The sequence below is a fragment of the Pteronotus mesoamericanus genome, unplaced genomic scaffold (genome assembly GCF_021234165.1).
Source record: "Pteronotus mesoamericanus isolate MK-2021 breed Mesoamerican mustached bat unplaced genomic scaffold, CSHL_Meso_final scaffold_54, whole genome shotgun sequence".
Classification (NCBI taxonomy): Eukaryota; Metazoa; Chordata; class Mammalia; order Chiroptera; family Mormoopidae; genus Pteronotus; species Pteronotus mesoamericanus.
Genome location: NW_026555321.1, coordinates 47373393 through 47395250, shown reverse-complemented (window position 1 = coordinate 47395250; position 21858 = coordinate 47373393). Strand labels below are relative to the sequence as shown.

Here is a 21858-nt window from a genome sequence, read left to right as displayed (position 1 = left end):
ATACACAAATATACAAAAACTAGGCACAGAGCTCAAATAAATCTTTTAAACATATGCATACATTGCTCTCAATGCCCTGAGTAAAATGTTTAAGCAGATACAGCTCTGTTCTACTTGAAAAGCAATGTTATTATTTTCTTCAACCCATTTCCAATATCTTATCCGAACAAAGTTTCTACTGATATTAAATCCCCCGATGATGGCCCATATTAAGGGTCTAGGTCTGCAGGCACGGTCAGATTTGTTATTTCTTATGAAAGAATAAACATACTATAGATTAAAATAACATTTAAATAGAGTAACATCCATGCCTTACAGACCAAAAATTATAGTAATGGCTAAGGTGTGGCTGGTGTGCACTCATCAGTTTTACTCTGGTTGCACAAAGGGAGTCCTGAACTGACACAAATTCTTCTGTGAATTAACCTTTGCAGCAAATGGCAGACCTGTCCCTGCAGCTACGAGGGCCCAGGGCACAGGCTCAGGGCAGCCAGCACGCAGTCTCAGCACTTTTGGCTCACTGGCCTTGGGCCGGGGACTTCAGTTCCTTGGGGCCTGTGTCCTCCCTCCCCTGAGAAGTACTAAGACCGCCTCCGCCTACAGGGCTGTGTGAGGAATAAGAAAGGTAAACACACGGAACACAGTGCCCAGCACATCCTAAATGCTTAGAAACAAGGAAATTGGATGGTGGACATTACATTAAGAAATGAAGAGTAAGAGAAAGAGAGTGGTTTTGATCAGAGAAATTAGTGAAGTCCTCAACAAATCTTGGGATTTCCTAAGTCAAATCTGTGAGAAGTCAGCAGAGATGTTGCTTGGTGTTCTGCAGGGCAACAAGCAGTTGGGAAATACTGTTTCTGTCACTGGCGGTAGGCAGTTCTCCAGTTTACAGGAGCACAACATGTCTCCACTACCTCCACTTCACTGCCTCAGCAGGCCGGGCAACTTATAATTGGCCTTAATTGGCACTTACAGGAGCTTTAACATTCCTTACCTGCTGCCAGGGAGCACTTGAAAGGGGGAGAAAGTATTTTCAAACTTAGAAATACCAAGCAATTCATTTAGCTGTGGACCTGGAAGCCTGCTGTCCTCAATCAGATTAGCTTCAACCAAGAAATGTTGCTATATTATTATCCACTGCTCATTAGTCCTCACCCCAGATGAGGAGAGGTGGAACACGGAATGGAAATGGGGATAATTTACCTTGGGGGCTAAGAGCCCCTAGCAGCCTTCCTCTGACCTTTCCGTGGATGGCTCCTTCAGGGCTCAGCCTCACTTCATGTATGTGTCCCCTTTCAACTGTTCCAATAGTTCAAAGGCAGGCAAATAAAGTATAACCTCATGGCCAGATTTATAGAGGCCATAATATATAATAATAATAATAATAATCATCACCACCACCACCACCACCACCACCACCACCTCAGCCTAGTCATTATTTGATACACAAAGTGAACACTGTTAAAAGGTAACCAATCACATCAAATGTAAGGAGGATAATGAGATCCAAAATAAAACTGACAATAGTTTTTCACCGGGACTTCAATTAATCTCACCAAAAATTGTTATCCTTTAGGAGACTACACATGTTGCAGAGAGAAATACCAGCCTAACAGAACTAGATTTCCTCCCTGAAGGTAAATCCCACAGAGAATGATAGAAATTTTCCATAGATGCTAGGAAACGTGCTTGTAATTGTTTAAATCAATATCTTTAAAAACCACCACTCATTTTGGAAGATCTTTTTGCCTGATGTCACTAATATCAGTCAAACTCAGAAGATATGTGCTACTCTGGTAACACAAAAAGTTTTAACTTGTTAGAGAAATTTATTTCAAAGTCAGATTACAATTAATCACATTTGTGTATGTGTGTCTGTTTGTAAAATGATCTAAGAGGCTTTAGAAAATGAAATGGAAACTTAAAAAAATAAAGTGCCTATTCCTGCTGGTGATACTTTCATACATGGCTAGTAGGGACATAAAGTATTATAGCCTTTAGGGAAACAATCTAGTAGCAGCTATTAACAATGTAAATAAATGCCATTTCTGATCCAGGAATCCTTTCTTGTGACTCTATCGCAGAGAAACAAAACTACCAGAGTTAAGGACAGATAGTGGGGTAGTTACTGCTGCTTTGTTCACAAAGGCATAAAACAGGAGACACAGTTAACCTCCACAGAGAGCCTGGCTGAGGAAGCTCCCTTCCATTTCACACCTTAGAACAGGAAGTTAGCATTAAAAAGAGGGAATTAGTGTTCTCCTGGGATGTGAAAGTGTTTCAAATGTGCTACCACTGAGTAGAAAAGATGCAGAAGCATGCATAACAGGACCCATTTTTGGGTACAAATATGATCCAAGGGTCCTGCTAATGAAACATGGGGCTATACGTGCCTATATAGAGTTATGAACATGAGAAAAAATATGGAAGGATGTCTACTAAGTTATGTACAACACTGTACTACATTACATAGATGGCTTAATGTAAAAGGGACTGTTACAGTTGGAGAAGGTGGGGAGGCAGAAAGAAACAATGAAGTAAGAAATAAGGAGGCTTAACTGAAAATAGCATGGTTGAAATTATTCCATTTCTGTATCCATGTAAAAATATTTGCTGGGTATATATATTTCATATATTCATGTGCCAATCAAAAAACCCATAGAGAAAGTGATTTAACAAGGTTTTGTTATGAAAAATGCCCTTGCTAGGTAGTTCAGTTGGTTAGAGTGTCGTCACGATATGCCAAGGTTGTGGGTTTGATCTCCAGTCAGGGCACATACAAGAAGCAACCAATGAATGCATAAATAATTGGAACAATAAATCAATGTTTTTCTCTTTCTCTAAAATCAATAAATTTTAAAAAATGGACTGTGAAGGGAGCTGAAAAAATTTAAAAGTATGAAATCCTGGTATTCCATCAAATAATTTACCCTGTTTAAGACACCCGTTTCACTTGTTTGGCTAAGCAAACTGAGATTCAATGAGCACAGCTGAGAACAGTAATAGCTACACTGGTGAAACATCTTAACTTTAAAAAGCTCACTACAAATCTAATATTAGGAATTCTAACTTCTAATAATATCAAGCATAAGAAACAATGAAACATATTTCATTCTCAAATTAATTTTTGATCCTAGGACTACAAATCAAGAACTCTATAGTGTGTGTGGGTTTACTGTTTGTACTAGGTTGGCCAAAAAGTTCGTTTAGTTTTTTCCATAAAATAAAAGACACAATTTTCATTTTCAGAAATAACTTTATTGATTTGGATATTTTGAGTATGTCAGCTACCTCCTGCTATTGGCTGCCCGTGGGCAAAGGCCAGAGGTGCTGCTAAATATCTTCCAATGCATAAGACAACCCCACAGCAAAGAATTACTTGGCTAAAATGTCAATAGTACCAAGAAACTTCACAAACTACTTTTGACACGTTCCATCAGTCACAGCACCTTCTCCACATACCTACCGCACAATCCTTTTTTGCATTTCAGTTGCATTTTTACCTTTCTTGAAGTAATAAAGCATAATATTCAGAAAATTTGCATTTTTTTCTTCCGTCCTCAATATTAAAATGGCTACACAAAAATTCACCAATTTTGAAAATTTTCTGAAAATGCATGCTGATATGACAGCTGTCATAATACAATCTAACAAAATTGTTTTGAATAAGTTAAAGACAACTAAGCACTATTAGAAACATCGTATGGAAAAAACTAAAACTTTTTGGCCAACCGATTATTTTAACTTAAAGTATGACAATTACCGTCCTTGATCGATCGATCGATCTATCTCTAACTTTCAGACACACAAGAAGAAAAGATATACACTTTCTTTGAAGTTCAATTTGAGAACTGTTGTCTTAAAAAACAAAATGTAGAAGTAAACCTAAAATTGGGATTTTTATACACACAATCTGGAATCAGGAAGGAAATAGCTAAATTTAGCCACTGCCCCCTTGCCCCAAACCAGTGTTTTTGATGGGCCTGGACTATAATATGCATGAGAGGAATTATCCCAGCCAGGAAGTAGGTACTACAGCAAAAGGAAGTGATAAAAATTCCCTCTTCAGATTCTCTGTAAGATCACAGCTTTAAAAGGGTTGAAAAAGCAGATGTAAATGGATCTTAACCAGTCAACATACAAATTAGTCTTGTGAAATGACTGTCAGGAAAAACATCTTTTAGCAAATATAACCAAAATAGGGGTTTATATCCTAAAATGTCCCCTTTAAAACCCGAAGCACAGCCACCCTCATAATTTCTGTATGTAGCAGACAATCAAGAGCAGCACTGGTGGATATTAACAATTTATTTATTGATAGTGCTGGAAACTCACATTTTCACTGTCTCATCCTGGTGACACAAATCACAAGTTGCAGTAGTTCATTAAATCATAGTCATCCTAACCTGAAGGGCAATTATGACTGGTCTCCATGTGGAGAACCAATACGCTGAAGTATTGACAGAAAATTCCCAAAGGAGAATGGTCTTTGAAACACTCTGTGCAACAATGCAACACTGAAAATCTAAAAGCCCACCAACAGGGGACTGGTTAAATTAATTTAAATACATTAATAAAGTGGAATAATAGGCAGTTTTCAAAAGGAAGTAGACTAATATACATTAACATGAAAAAATAAGACAGATTATTAAGCTTAAAAAGTATATTTATAATAAACCTAATTTTGCATATGTGTGAGGGAACAAAAAGTATGCAGCCAAATAAACTGTTTTGCTCAGGTTTAGAATGCTTCCAGGAGTACATGCCAAAATGTACCCCTGAAAAGAAAGGTGGAGAAGCTTATTCATTCTGATTACATATTTATTCTCTTTTTGGTTATTTTTTTTGCAATGTATATTACTACTATTAATAAAAAATACATTTTTAAAAGATTTTATTTATTTTGAGAGAGATGGGAAGGGAGGGAAGAAGAGGGGGAGAGAAATATCAATGTGTGGTTGCTTCTCATGTGCCCCTAACTGAGGACCTGTCCTGCAACCCAGGCATGTGCCCTGACTGGGAATCGAACCCTGCAACCCTTTGGTTTATAGGCTGGTGCACAATCCACTGAGCCACATCAGCCAGGACTGTTTTTGGTTTTTTAATCAGTAAGTTTTTGCTACCCAGATGAGAACATCAGAAGTCCCAGAAAAGTGTACACATTTTCTTTTGTTTTCTAGCTTATACTGTTTCACTACAAAAATACAACAAACAAACAAAAAACCCCAAAAGAATAAGTGATCCCAAAGTTTGGCATCTCTGTAGTAATTATCTTCTACCCCTACAATCTTTAGAAAATGTCTACAGACTAAATATAATACATCAAGGCCTCAGTACACCTCATTAAAAACAACAGACCCATATACAAATTGAAAGAACAAACCCATGATCCACAAGCAAAGTAAATTCATCTAGTTGCTTAAGCCAAAACCCCATGAGTCATTCCTCATCCTTTCTTTTCCCATGTTGCTCTCCCCTAAGTTCAGCAGCAGGCCCTGGCTTTCTAATTCCCTGCAGATACCTATTTCATCCACACCTTTCAGCCTCTACTGTTACAGTCTTAAGCTTTCTCTTCTGATCCAGTTGTCACCGGACTAGTGCTGTTACAACCCTTCAATTGGTCTCCCTGTTTCCAATCTTGCCCCCTTTGTTCCACAGACCAACCTGAACCAGATCAAGATGCTTCCTTGCTCAAAGCCCTCCAGTGATTTTCGCCTTGCTTGCATGGTCCAATCCTGATTCCTTTAGTCGCTTGCAGGGCCTGAAACCCTCTGGCCCTAGCCCCTCTTTCTCCAACCTCAACCTGAACCCCTCTCCTCCTTGCACACTGCTTTCCCACCTCTTCGCTCGCCTTTCTGCCAAATGCATTTCCCCCTTGGGATCTTTGGACTCTTCTCTATGTGGAACACTGGTCCTCCAGATGTTCAAATGGCCAGCTCTTTTTCATCACTGGGTTTAAATATCAACTTCTCAGAGTGGCTTTCTTTGCCTAGCCTTATCTAAAATGTCACCACAGCCATCCTTTTTCACATTATTCTTAGCATTTATCACTACTTGAAATAATTTTATTTTACATGATTCTTTCTCGCTCCACCCTCCCTAAACAGAATATAAGCTACATGAAATCAAAGACACTGCTTTTCTAGTTCAGTAGAAAGCAATGCCTATAATAGACAGCAGGTAACAATAAATACTTGTTAAATATATGAACAGCACCACTGTCAGTTTATTTTTCAAAAAACCTCAAACACAGACATTGATAAAGGTACAGATTTCAGTATGAGGAAAAAAATCAACACATTTTATAACTAAAACTGAAAATGTTGCTCATACAAATGGCAAAAATAACACCATTTAAAGATGCCTACTTATTATATAATAGAAAAAAATTGTATTAGCACTATTTGGTTTATGGCAAAGAAAAATGGAATTCATGGCATTTATTTTACATCACGCTATTCAGTGACAAGAAACTTTAGGTCAAATGGTCAACTGGCAATTTCTTTCAAGAGTTAAACTAATGTCCACCTTGACATGGTTCACGTTTTGATATGCCTGCTCTGGTTACCTCCCTTCCCCGGCTCAGCCCCCCGCTGCTGGTGAAAGGCCTGGCATATGTCTCTGAAGCAAAAGAGCCAAGTATTTTTTTGGCTTTCCAACAAGTTTCAATTTTTATACTGACTTCCGAAATAAATATGCCAACCAATTCTCTAAAGAAGCTATGAAATGTCACGAGGCTGGAACAAAAAGAGAAATTTAGCTTTGGCTAGCTACTATGATTTAGGGTTAAATAAAGTAGAACAGTCTGAAGAGAAATCCAAGGACTGTGCTAAATCAAATACCTACCTACTATCATTACGTCTTTGAATTACTAAATGTCCTCTCTGAGGCAATAGGTTTAAAATGCTGACCCAGATACTCTAAGCAAAATTAAAATTCTACCTGAGCTAGAACATGTCACTAATGATAGGTCTGTGACAGGTGAAGTTCATTACATCTTTTCTGGGTTTTCTTTTAACTCCAGACATCCGTATTATATGCAAGAGAAACAGACATAGGTAGTTAGAAAATCTGGCCTGGTACATTTTATCTGTGTGAAAGAAATTTAATTTAGGAGTTTGATCTATAAACTTGGAATGAAACTATCCTTTTAGTGTGTCCGTAAGAACAGGAAATGAGGTAATACACGCAAAATGTTTTGTAAATCTTCAAATGCTACTAAAAATTATCATTAGTCTATGGACTTTTAAATGAATGCCAATATTAACTATCACTGATGTTTCAGAGTATAAAGTATCTAGATTATAAAAATTTAGTAGCCAAATTTAGCTAGCACACTGGAGAGAAAAAAAGAAACGTTTTTCTTTGTCCCCAAAGTTACTTAATAGCCAAATAAAATAACTCATTCAAAATACCTGAAGATGTTACTCTATGTCTAGGTCAATCAAATGGCAAAAAACGGGGGGAGTTAGTTATTAAACAGCAAAACTTCTGCTTTTTGATGTATATTAATTACAGGATGGCAATCACTGGTCACAACTATGTGAAGTGTCAACAATGGTCACCTGCATTTTTTGTCAGAACTGGCCCACTGGATCTTACAGAGTAAGGTTCATTTTGCTCTTATACTAATGTTCTTTGAAACCAATTAATTAGCTTAAAAAAGTATGAGTAATTTCTATTTACTTATCCTCTGGTTAAAAGGGTATTAAAAAAATAGAATTTATGCAAGTGCAGAAAGCTTTAAGATCACAGCAGTGTGTCACAACATTATGGAAAAGTTGTATTTGTGACATCCCTCTGTGAGCAGAGGTCTGAGAGGGGCAGATATTTTTACAGAGGCTAGACTCACATGCCACTGACAGCAACTGGTAGGAAATCAATACATAAAATCAATTGATAAATGGCAAGAGGTGTTTATTTGTATTCCTTTTGCAGATCAATATGAGATTCGCAAATTCTGTTTCCCAGGTATGGCATTTGCTAGGGTTAGGATTGAGCTCAGTAGATAGCCCCCTAAATATAAGAGGAAACCAAATCCAACAGCTTTAGCTGGTGTTTCCCAAAACATGGAGTAACTATTACTCCCCAACATTAATTACAGTAAATTGCAAGTGAAAATTTACTTCCTTTCCAAATCTCTTTCAATTCTTCTGATAACATTATACTACCATGTGGGTAACACATGCCTACACCCTGCTATCTCCTTTTCAACAAAGGCAACGAGCCTAGGACTCAGAGCTGGCACTGGCAAGAGCATCAAAGAATTTAATCATCTTTTCACTGTATTTATTTTTATACTTAACATCCAGGGCAAACAACATTAATTTTCCCACTGATGATTCTAGTACGGTTTTTTCCTTTGGTAAAAGATTTATTTAAATATAAGTGATTTGATTGAAAGAAAAAATATTAAGTAGAATTAAGTAAGCAAATCAAAAAGATGGAACACAATTGATTAAAACTGGAAAAAGGTGGTAGAGGCACATGTGACTATGGAGACCTTGCTCTGGGACTCAGAGCTTAGCCAAGAGGTGAACGAGTGGGTCAGCCTAACTAATCTGAGGCAAAATACCTCAACGGCTGATATTTGAGTTGCATTTCAATTGGTTAACAAGAGATTCTAAGTATGGCACCTGTTGGAGCTGAATTAACATCAATCATTTTTTTCACCTAGATAAAGAGCACCCTATGTCTGCATAAGGTAGGGTGAGAGAGATTAATGTGTTATTCATAAACAAACTCAAAGAGAAGCAGCAGAGCACAGAGCAGTGCAAGGTTATCAGAATCACCTGGGAAGCTCTTTGACCACAGAACACCCTCAAGTCATCTGCTAGTCCTACCTATTCAGAGTCACGGTAAATGTATCTGAATAGGACTACAAATTTTATGCTAGTCAGTAGCCAGTTTAGGACGAACACATTTAATACTAACTGATCAATTGAGATTCCCAACTTAGTAAACAACTTAAAAAACTGTTTCTAGCCCTAGGAAATTTACCATCTCAGTCATCCTCCATACTAAAAGTTTTAGAGACAATTAATGTGACATTTCCAGCACATAACATAAAGTTAAAAATCAATTTAATAAAATAGCACCTCCTTTTGTGCCACTCTTGCTAGACTCAACAAATCTCTGAATGCAGGCCTGTGCCAGTCAATATACCAGGCACTGGGAACACAGTGCAGCACAGGATGTACCCGAGCAAGCTTGTGGTTCTCAGTAAGCCTCAAGAGCAGTTTAGAATGCAGATTCCTGAGTCCTATTCTTGGACATTCCCAGCCAGCTGGTAAATCTGGAAGGTCCCTAGGAAGTGGTCCACTTAAATATACCCATTTTGGTCAGAAGCACAGCAGGTTTGGGATCCATCAATTCAGATTACTGTTTGTTCTTTTTTTTTATTATTTTTTAATTTATTTTTAAGTATATCTTATTGATTATGCCATTACAGTTGTACCACTGTTTCTCTCCTCTTTATCGCCTTCTACCTTGCACCTCCTTCCCTCCAGCATTTCCCCCCGGCCCTTAGTTCATGTTCATGGGTTGTGCGTATGAGTTCTTTGGCTTCTCCATTTCCCATACCATTCTTAGCCTCCCCCTGTCTATTATGTACCCACCCATTATACTTCTTATTCCCTGCACCTTTCCTCCCCCTCCCCTCTCTGCTAATAACTCTCCATGGGGTCTTCATTTTTGTGATTCTGATCCTATTTTAGTTGTTTGTTTAGGTTGCTTTTCTTTTATTAAGGTTCAGTTGTTGATAATTGTGAGTTAGTTGTCATTTTACTGTTCATAGTTTTTGATCTTTTTCTTAGATAAGTCCCTTTAACATTTCATATAATAAGGGCTTCCTGATGATGAACTCCTTTAACTTTACCTTATCCGGGAAGCACTTGATCTGCCCTTCCATTCTAAATGAGAGCTTTGCTGTATAAAGTAATTTAAGTCGTAGGTCCTTGTCTTTCATGCCTTTGGATACCTCTTGCCAGCCCCTTTTTGCCGGTAAAGTTTCTTTTGAGAAATTGGCTGATAGTCTTTTGAGAACTCCTTTGTAGGTAACTCTCTCCTTTCCCCTTGCTGCTTTTAAGATTCTCTCCTTATCTTTATTTATTTTTTAGATTTATTTATTTTTAGAAAGAGGAGAAGGGTAGAAGAAAGGGAGAGAAACGTCAATGTGCAGTTGCCTCTCACACTCCCCAGCCAAGTGCCCTGCCTGGGAACTGAATCAGTGATTCTTCAGTTCGCAGGCTGGCACTCAATCCACTGAGCCAAAAGCCAGTGCTCTCCTTATCTTTAATCTTGGGTAATTTAATTATGATGTGGCTTGGTGTATTTCTCCGTGGATCCAACTTCTTTGGGACTCTGTGAGCTTCCTAGACTTGCATGTCTAGTTCCTTTGCAAATTTAGGGAAGTCCTCCTTCATTATTTGTTCAAGTAAGTTTTCAATTTCTTGCTCTTCCTCTTCTCCTTCTGGCACCCCTATGATTCAGATATTGGAACGTTTAAAGTTGTCCCAGAGGTTCCTAAGTCTCTCCTCATTTTTTTGGATTCTTGCTTTTTCATTCTGTTCTGTCTGAATGTTTATTTTTTCCTTTTGTTCCAAACTGTTGACCTGAGTCCCAGTTTCCTTCCCTTCACTGTTGGTTACCTGTATATTTTTCTTTACTTCACTTTGTATATCCTTCACTTCTTCCTTTATTTTGCAGCCATACTCAATCATTTCTATGAGCATCCTGATTACCAGTGTTTTGAACTCTGTATCTGATATGTTGACTACCTCCTCATTGCTTAGTTTTTTCCCTAGACTTTTGCTCTGTTCTTTCATTTGATTCATATTTCTTTGTCTCAGTGCACCTGTAAGGGGTGGAGCCTTAGGTATTCACCAGGGCAGAGCAATTCACATTGCTGCAATGTGGCTCAGTATGTGGGTGTCAGAGAGGGAACAATACTGCTTGCTTGGCTCTTGCCCTGCTTTCAGGCAGGTCCTTTGCTTCCCACCAGCAGATTGTGCCTTTCAGGTGCTGATTCCTGGATGGGTGGGCTTGTGTATGTTGTAGGATCCTGTGGGCCCCTCCAATGGACTCTCCTGTGAGACCAGGAGTTTCTTCTGCTGCTACAACCTCCACAGGTTTTTAAGCCAGAGGTTTTAAGGCTAGTTTCCCACACTGGAACCCTGGCTGCACAGTCTGACTCACTCCCCAGTTGTTCCCCCGGGTTGTCCGCGTGTGAATGTGGGGTATCCTGGTTGGCCAGCCACCGTCTTGTCCACCCAGTTGGCCAGCCGCTGCCTTGTTGTGCATCCTCATCACCCTGTTCCTGTCTCTGCCCCTCCTACCAGTCTGGATCAATGTTTCTTCTTCAACTCCTTGTTTGCTGGACTTCCATAGAGTTTGATTTCCTGGCAGTTCTGGTTGTTCTTTTGTTTTTAAATTGGTTGTCACCCTTCTTTTGGTTGTGCAAGGAAGCGAAGAGTATCTACCTATGCCTTCATATTGGTTGGAAGACAGATTAATGTATTTTTAAATCTACAATTAGCAGTAAGTAACATTTTGCTCTTTAAAAATACTGAGTAACTTTAAGAGAAATATGAGGTGCGCTGGACTATTTCAAAATATTAAAACACCACCAGGAAAGCATGGTATAACTATGCAGTTTCCAAGAAAGAAAGCAATCTATACTATAAAAGCAATCAGACTATATGAAACTGGAAATGCCAAAATGACTCTAGGTACTACCAACCATTGTTTACATTGAAATCCTGGTTAACTGTTAATTCCCAAAAAGGGAGCTTAGCTAGCAAAAAGTTCACAGCCTCCTTCTCTGGCTAAGTAAGCTGCTCACCAATTCAGAATGTTACCACCAACATAAACTGGTTCACCAGCCTTGTGGCCATGGTAGCTTCCTTCCTTGTGCTAGCAGCAGTGGTTTTGAAGTAGCTGCCTGTTGGATTTTATAGCAACTGTTCATTTCTTCATAAAAGTCAAGGATGAATATTAGCAATACATGAATTCAGAGAAAAATGCCCACACATTCTGACCAATTTCATCAAAGATTAGAAAGTAAAATGGGTTCTTCTTAATACAGTAAAAACAGACTGCTCAGGAAGATTTCTGAATTTGAAAACCTTTTCTTGGTGTTAACTTTGGAGAGCAAATGAGTAAGAATGCAACTACAACAAAAAAAATAATGTGTTCCCAAACTACTTTTTTACTGTTATAACCCCTGTCCCCAAAGACAGAAGAGACCACTGGCAGCCTCGGGAATGGTTCTTGGTTCTGGGGAGCATGTCCACCTCTCCTTCAGGTGAGTAAAGTGTCACTCTCAAACCACTCGAGAGCCACATGATGCCTCCCTCTACTCCACACGTTGTCCCCAACCCCTCAGACCTATCCATCTCCAAAACCTTCTGTTTATTCCATCAGCCCTCTCCTTGGCTTCTTCCTCAAGGATGGAACTCCTTCTATATTTCCCAGCTGAATCCTGCACTTGGCCATCATCTTTCTGCCAAGGACTCTCCTCTCTCTTACAACATTAATATTTCCTTTGCCACTAGAAGGATCGAAGTGACCCACTCAGTGGCTTTATCAATCACAAGTTCTGAGTAGCCACAGAAGGCATTTCAATGTGTGAATCTCGAATTTATATCTTCTCATTTACATATTTGAAGTTACCACAATTCCTTTGTCATTTGACAAGCATCTTATTAGAATACACTGTGTGTATTAGTTACTGGTAGAGAAAAAGAGTAGAAAAAGGATTTTAAGACGCTAACCCCCACTCCCCGACTATACCTTGATGTTTTAAGAGAGACAGAGGAAGATAAAGAAAATCATCTCTATAAAATGTGCTGCAATAACTGTGTGAATGTCTGTGGAAGACAAGACCAAGAAGTCCCCTTTCTGTCTAAGGAAGTCCTGGAAGAGGCCTATACCTTTAAGCAAACCTTGACCTGAACTGCAGTTTTCACTCCTTCTTTCCCCCTTCACTCCCAGTGCACTCTTCCAATCAATCCCCACGGACCACTAAGTCACATCACTCTGGCGCTAAAAAACCTGTAAAAGGTCCCACTGACACATCAAGGCCAGAAGTGTCTCATGAGCACTGAGGCTCTCTGAGCTAGTCCCAGCCTCCTTTTGCAGATAGCTCTTGCACACATGGGTACATCAGCTCCTGCCGATGGAGACTCACGCAGTACATTCTAGACAGCCTGGAATTTTCTGCTTCTGCACTTGCTCATGTCACCCCAGCTTCCAACCAGCGGCCACCAAATATGGCTATTAAGTGCACAAACCATGTGGCTGTATGAGGCAGCCCTATCTGTCCCCATCAAAATACTTCCCACTTTAGGGCAATATAGGTGATTTTATAAAAGTATTTCCCACATTTTGCACAATGCACAAGTATTATATATCTAAAAACGAAGGGGAAAATGCACATGGGAAAAAGAATGCATTCTACTCTTCAGGATAGCCTACTGTGAAGACTCTTAAGAAGCCTTCTCTGAATTACTCAACAAGAAGCGATCTGTGCTCCTCTTTATTCTTAAGACCGTGGACTGTTCTATGACTTTAGACATGTACTTTCCTGTATCCACATAACAACTGTATTTTTATCTCTCTCTCTCATACCTATTGTGTGTCAGGCATTGTATAAGGAATTTTATCCATGTTGTTTCATTTAATACTCACCAGAAACCTATAAGGTTGCTATTACCATTCCCACATTATAACAAAGAAAACTGACGTTGGAAAACTTGCTGAAAGCAAAGAACTAACCTATGGTTCTTAAAAGTTTATATTTAAGTCCAGTCTTCTCTAATTTCAAAATCCTAATTCCAAAATTCATAGCAATTGACAATATCTTCTTTGTCTTTGTACTCTCTGTACCTACCCCAGGACCTCATTCAGAAGCAGAACCTCAAAGAACCTTCTTATGATTACGTAAAAGATTCCTTGGGAAAAATGGTGGGATGTAGATCAGGGAATGACTCTTAAAACAACTGCTGTCCTGACAGCAAGCTCTGCAGGTTCTAGCTTTACAATATATCTTAAAGCTATGCTGTCCTCGCAGCTCCACTGCCCTACCTAAGCCTTATTCTATTATCATCATCTCCTGCCTCTGACTACTCTCCCTGCTTCTACTCTTCTTCCACAGTGTATAAGTGAGATGGGCCTGTGTCACTCCCTTACATAAATTCTGTAATAGCCCATAAGCTTCTTCTTACTCTGGCCTAGAAGGCTTTGCATGATCAGGGTCCCTGCCTACAAGGCCAGACTTCTCTGGTTTCTAGTTCCTTTTACTAAGTACCCTCCAGCCACACTGGCCTTCGTCAGGTCTGTGCACCAGCTCTTGCTTCTATATTGAATGCTCTGACTTGAGATGGTCACAAGGGTGGCTCCCTTCTCATCACTTAGGGCTCAGGTCACCAGGGTCATCTCCTCAGGGGCTTTACCTAAACACTGTGTACAGAAGGACCCCACCACTATTCTCTGTCTCAATCTTGCGTAGTGGTAATGAGGAAAATGAGGGAACAACTTGCAGTTACTTTTAAAATGTTTCTAGTTAGGTTTGCCTATTTTTCCAGCTAGATTTTAAACTCCATGGAGGTAGGAATCATAATACAAGGTGTGTATTAAAATACTTCTGAGTTTTTATTGAACCAAACTGTGTATAAAACTAAGCCACATGATCAGAATGTTATTATAAACATGTTAGGAGCATTATGGTAATACAGGAGAACTCATTTGCATACTTCCATGACTAAACACCTAGATGAGACTGAAGATCTACTGAGATGAAACTTCAGGAGACTGAAGCCCAGGGGTGGCTCAGATTCATGAAATCCCTGAAGTCACAATGTATCATTTTAAGTACATGTGCAATTTTGATAGGGAAGATGTCATAGCTGTAACACACTCACAAATGAGAACATGCTATCAAAATAGATTTAGAACTACTAAACTTGGAAGTTTCAAAATTACATTTCCTTAAAAAAAAAAAAAAAAAAAAAAAAAGCCGTGTCTCCATATTGTGTGTGTATTGTACTTTACCTGACACTAAATTCCCAACCAACCTCAGGATCTATAAGGAAACAAACCTTTTACTATACTGATGCAGTATTTCAAAAGAGATTTTATAAAATACATTTTCCCTAATATCCATAAAAATTGGAAAATGCACATCACTTTCAATAAAATTCAGAAAATATCCAACATCTAACAGGCGTTAACCCATTCAATGAACTGAAAAGCCTACTTCCTGACAGGGGAAGGGATACCATATCCTACCTGGGCTGTCCCTGGCCTCCCGTTTAATCCTGCATTACCTTCTATCCTCTAATAATGACTTTTAAATGATTAAGCACTTACCATAATGTGATTGAAATGCCTGCGGTTTGACGACCTGATTACAATCATTACACACCACCAAGTAGAAATCATCGTGGGCTGGACAGAGACCAAATATTGGCATGTCTGCAACAAAGAAAGGAAGCATCACTCACTCACCTGGTTCTGATCAATATGAAACCATTTTGGGTGACCATACTTTCTAAAGAAGCTGTCTTAAGATAAAGTGCACCAGGAAAAATGTTACTCCAGTTTAAAAGTAACTGATGTGGCATACCATGACTATTAAGAGAGAAATCAAATCAGGAATACAAAAGCACTGCAACAAAGTATTAAAATAAAAAGCACCCAAAATCATTAGTATGAGATAAAACTGACAAATATGTTGAAATGCAAATAATTAATACATTGTACAATAAAGCAATTTTAGATGAACTCTACCAATGGTTACGGGGAAAAATTTGCGACTGTATAAAATGCTTAACAATTCACAAAGCTGTACCATCTATTGGTTTTATCTGTTTAACAATGCATTCTATTCCAGCCATCTGGTCTCTGAGCTCTACAAACAGTTAAGAAAGGAAGCAGAGATTTCACTAAAGAGTAAAATTGCTGGTTTCATCGGCATGCAATACAAAGAAAATTATTTTTATACTTTTTTAAGGTTGCAATAACCTCTAGTCCTTTTGATTACATACTTGATGCCACTAGAAAGACGGAACGTCAGTACAAACATGGCATTTCATACAATATGTTAATCTAAATGCAGTTACTAGAAGGTAAGATATAAGTTGGATTTTTTTTTTACAGTAAGAAGTTTAAACTTAAGACATGTGAAACTCAATTATCTTCATATACATGAAAAATGAAAGTAACTTAATTAACAACAATATAGGGAACAGGGCTAACAGTTCAGATCCGGAATCTAAATCTTTTAAATATTTCAAAATTGATGATTTTAAACAACTATTTTATACTATATGCACTATTTAGAATATGTGCAATGAATGGATAGTTAGCACATTTTAATTAGGCAAATATTTTAGTAGACCAAGTACAAAGGGGGCAAAAAGATCTACAAAACTGATCAGCATCTGTTTTCTTTCAGTTAAGACTTAGTTTCACACTTTCTCCAGCTTGGGTGATCTTGATATTAAAGGAAAAAGCAAATGTCCCAAGGTGATGTAATATGATAATCTCTAAAATAAAATTACTGATCTAATACCTCCATGTGGCTATAGCTCAGATTTTCTTGACCACTTTCTACCACCCTGAATTGCACAGCTATCAATCTGAAATATACCAGCAACCAACATGATTCTGGTATGCAGTGGCAGCATTCACTTCAATGGCTTGGTTTTTGGTCCCTTGAAGAGTAAAGGAATATGATTTCTAGAAATTCATTCCAGATTCCAACCCCAATAATTTGAAATGCCAGGGCTGACACCTTTGGCTGCAGGAACTGATTAGACAACATAAGTGTAGCAGACTGTTGCTTCTGTGACTAAGACTAATAATTTAATAAAAAATAAGAGTCAAGCAATGTGTTATTTTCTTTGAAAGCATGCCCATGCAATGGTCAACATTTTCCATGGCTATAGTTTCTTGACATGACAGTTTATTTTTAAAAATAAAAATTCAAAGTAGTTTACCTTAAGTTCCATATACCCCTGTGCTAAATGCCTCTGATACAGGACAATTAAGAAGGAAAATCTGACTTACAAAAATGGAACAACTGAAATGTCTATAAATATCAAATCACCAGTCTCATTAATAATAATAACTTAGTTTTATTAATAAATAGTAGTTAAAACAGTATTAAACCATGTAATCTCAGTGTAGATCTAGGCCTCTGTGATATGCTAGTTTGTGTAGTTTACCACAGTACTCAATGTCAAACAATGCTGTTTAAAATATATCCCTTTGCCAAATACCACTACTCATTTAGAAAAAAGGCAATTTTTATAAAAATGAAAAACTGAACCAAGCCTTTCAGGTCATAGGAATTCAACTGGCCACAATAATGATTATGTAGAAAATTGTTATGTTTTGCTCTGATTCCTTTGGTCCTTTTGTTAGACTCAGAAACACAAATAAAACTAAGAGGGTAGGAGTCATTCTGTAAAGGACAAGGAATCTACGCTTCCGTAAAAAGCTCAACTTCCTCATAACTTCAGGTCATTTGCAACTGATGACAGTAATAACGATAACCATAATTGTAAAACAGTACAACGGTAGCATTTACTGAGAGACTACTTAGCCAGGCCCTGTGCTAAGCACTTTTTATGTTTTATCCTCGAATATAATCCTAATTTTACTGATGGACATGTGAACCTGTCTAATATCACCCAGCAAGAAAGTACAAACAGGATGCATTCTCGGGTTTGCACTACCTGTGAGCTCAGTTCTTAATCTCTGACTATCACACCACATCTCCCTAAAAAGCCTGTATGTGTGCACACATGCGCACACACACAAAATCCCTGGGGAAAGGAACATGAGGTACTTATGTCTCGTCCATGCTACCCTATGAAATTGAGCTCTGGTTAAAAAAATCTAAAGCAAATTTAGTTTTAGCTTTCTAAATTCTTTACTTTCAGATATCCCTATTTGGAAGTAAGCTAGAAGATATAAAATGATTAAAATAAGATGTCTTCAGGAAGAAAAAAAATAGTTCTATATACTTTTTCTGCACTGGGACATTCCAGAGGCCTTAGCAACAGCAAGAGAGTGTGGAATGTTGTGGCAACAGAGAAAATGAAATAATTTTGGTGAGATACAGTGTATGTTTCTGAGTATTTTTAAAGCATAAATTCATAATCAGCCCATCTATAAATTAACATGGATCTTGCTCAAATGCAAGGAGGGTAAAATGCTTGATTTACTACTGAAAACAAAATAGAATTGATAAAAACAAGTTCCTACTAAGTTAAAAAAAACCTTACATAATACACTTTAAATATACAACTTAAACCATTATATACTTCAAAATAATAAAAAGTTTTAAAATTGTACTTGACCCCATGGTCTCTGTACTAATTTAAAAGAATAGGCTTTATTGTGTGTAAGCCCTAAATCTTCCTCAGGATTGAGATCACCCCACCCCTCCAATCAGCAAGTGGCTCAGCACCCACATCTAGGCCATCATGTACTTTGTAAACCCCAGGCCTGCATATTAGGAAGAATTGGGTTTAAGCACATGGATACATGCAGAACCCCCACAATCACATGCAGAATGAAGGCCCTCTTCCTGAAATTAGACACTGAACAGGAGCAAATATATTCAGTTGTTTGGTGTTGCTATGTCTATTTTGAGGATTGTGTCCATTGACAAAACTTGAGTGTTGTAGTAAAGCATCTCACATTTGCAATACTCTGGGTTGTCACCCTTCTACCATGCTCCCAAACTTGTGTACATGCCAATGACTCTCACATTTCTGTCTCTATCCCAGATGGCTTCCCAAGCTCTGTCTAGACTCACATATCCAATTGCCTCCTAAACACTGCCATCTGTATGTCTTCTATACATCTCACAGGGAACTTCACTTTCCACCCTGCCTTGCACCCCACCCTCCCAAACCCTTCCCACTTTCAGTAAATAATACTATTCATCACCTCAACTGTTCAACCTAAAAACCCGTATGTCATGTATGACTTCTCTTTCCCTTATCATATCCAGGCGACCAGAAGGTCTGGTCATCTCTACTGCAAAACCTCTGTCCACTTCTCTCCATTATCTAAGCCACCACTGAACAGCCTGTGATCAACACCTTTCCAATGGACTATGGAAGAAGTCACCCAGGTAGCCTACAATCCCTTCCACATAGCTGACAGAGTGATTCTTTGAAGTTCTCTAACAAATCATGCCTCTTAAATTTCTCCAGTGGCTTCTTTCTCTCGGAGTAAAATCCCAGCCTTTCCCATACCAAGGTCCCGCCAGATGTTTGTCTATCTCCCTCTGCCTCTCTGTTCACTTATTCCCTGCTTCTCTCTCCTTAGTTCGCTCACTCTGCTCCAGGCACACTGACCTCTCCATTATCTTCTTAGACCCATAAATCTCTTTTGGAGCTAGGTTCTGCCCCTGTACTCTTCACAAGGTGCTTGATGCATTCTCACACACCCGGTCTCTGGCTCAGCTGTCATTTCTTCAAAGGGTTGTTCCTTTCCCCTCCTCAATTAGTTACTCTGTGTCACAGGTATTTCAAGCAAAGTGGCTAACAGTATAGGCCACTCTCTATTATCCTGAACACAATGTGACCTTGGACAAGTTCTGCAACCTCTTCGACATTTTCAGTCTCTTCATTTGTCAAATGGTGAAGATCACAGTACCTAATTCACCGGGCACTTCACAGGGCAGACAGATTAAGAGAATTAATTCATACAAAGCCATAGAACCTCCTAGGAACAGCTCAATTTCCCCACCATAACCGGTAAGATTGCGGGGGAGGGGGGCAGTCATGCACCCTCACTGTATTGCTGAGGAAACTAAAGTAAACACACATTGAGATCTGACAAGCTATTTAGTGGCAGAGTCAAGATTTGAACCCAGATCTACTGGGCTCACATGGCCAGGTAATCCCCAACATTCTCCCCAAAGCGCCACCAGAATCTGTCTCCTTCAAGCCACTTTCACTGCTAGTGCCCTGACGTCAGGGCCTGGTGACTTCCACATAAACTCCATACCCAGGACAGATCTCACGGGGCCAGTTTCTTCTGTCTTCAGCCTCCTCTACTGTTGCCAAATGCTATTTCTCTTCTTGAAGACCTCTGCTGGCTCCAAGGTGGGGCTTGGACCACTTACTCCCCGAGTCTACAAATAAGGCCTCTAGCAACTCTGGCTCCTCTAATCTTTCTAATGTGAGCCAACCTGCTCCAGTATCAAGACAGTCTCAGACTGCTCAGAGCCAATTATGGATAATAACTGAAGTATTCAATTAAGTCCCTGTGGTGCCATCAACAGTCAAGGTTATAATTGTGCCTTTATGTTATTTAATGACATATAGTCAGTCACCCACTAGAAATGGATATGCCACTCAGTGAAACAAAAGTTCAAGAATGAGAATGTTTCCCTGAACACAGGATCCCATTCTAAGGAGGCAGTTTCAGGTAAAATTTCACATTGCAGGGTTTTATTCTCAAATATGTACATTGGCCAATTCTCTTGTGCTAGTGTGTGAGCAATGTGGTAACACGGGGCAATTCTGGAGTCAGACTATGTGAATTGAAGCCCCTATCCTTCCTCTTACAATGTATGTGAACACGGTTAAATTACTTAACCTCTTTGAACTTCATTCTCCTCATCTATAAAATATAGTTAGCAGGATCTGTATTTCACATTATTGTGAGGATTAAATAAACTAATCCATGAAGAGCACTCAGTGCTGAGTTTGTAGTAAACACTCACTAAATGTGAGCAAAAAACCAAAACCACAAAAAATACAAACACTAATATGTCTGCTGCAATTAAACTCATAGGAGATATACAAGGTCTGTCCAGAAAAAGTCCAGCTATTGTTAATATAACAAAAATGGTTTGAGTGCCATCAATGTAACGTGGCAGCCAAGGAGAGTGGACTGGAATATGCATGTGTGAACAATGATGATTTCACTGTACTAGTCAGTGGGGGCAGTAGATGCTGCTGGGGAAACATGCATACTGTGTGGCTGTCGTATTCAAAATGACTGAGCTAGTAGAGCAATGAATTTGCATCGAATTTTGCATTAAGCTTAAACATTCCCTTATGGAAACTACTCAGATGATTCAGAAGGCCACAGCTATGGGCAACTGGTGATTGGCAGCTTCATCACAACAATGAGCCCATTCACGCATCACATCTCATGTAGAGTTTTTTGGTGAAACATCAAATCACCCAGGTGACTCAGCCCCGCCTACAACCCAGATTTGGTGCCTGCAACTTTTCCCAAAACTAAAATCACCTTTGAAAGCGAAGAGATTTCAGACCGTCAATGAGATTCAGGAAAATATGATGAGGCAGCTGATGGAGACTGGAAGAACTATGTGAGGTACGAAGGTACCTACTTTGAAGGGAACTGAGGTGTCATTGTCCTCTGTACAATGTTTCTTCTATCTTGTATCTTCTTCAATACATGTCTCTATTTTTCATATTACATGGCTGGATACCTTTTGGACACACCCCGCTGTACTGACAATGTGAGTTTAACTTGCAAGTAGTTCCTTTCTCCTATTGCTGATCACACACTCCTCCCTGTAAGCAATGAAAGCAAACAGACATGAAAGGGAGTGGAGCAGCAGAAGAGGGCTGCTAGTGCTCTCCCTACAGAGTGTCAGGCCCATGCTTCAGAGTTTCAGTTCAATCCTGCAAGCCAAGGAAAACCCACCATTTTAAGTAAGGAAGCTATATGATATAAAAAGTCACTCTGGCATGAGTATGGCTCCACTTAGGTAAGAAGGGGAGGGTGACCCCGAAGGGCTGATGCAGACTGGAATGACACTGAAGTGTGATGAAGATGGGGAAAGCCAGACTGAAG

General features: G+C 39.0%; 1 protein-coding gene across 5 annotated transcripts in view; it reads right to left on the bottom strand.

The window, feature by feature from the left end:
* ATXN7 (ataxin 7) overlaps positions 1–21858 on the bottom strand; it is a 134864-nt gene that overhangs the window by 34773 nt on the left and 78233 nt on the right. For 3 of the 5 annotated variants that reach the window (XM_054595909.1, XM_054595910.1, XM_054595911.1), the window contains one exon: positions 15370–15474. In XM_054595909.1, the coding sequence (XP_054451884.1) occupies positions 15370–15474 (105 nt within the window). Of the gene's footprint in view, positions 1–15369; positions 15475–21285; positions 21328–21388; positions 21728–21858 lie in introns of those variants that run through there. The other 2 variants (XM_054595913.1, XM_054595912.1) reach the window with 2 other exon arrangements.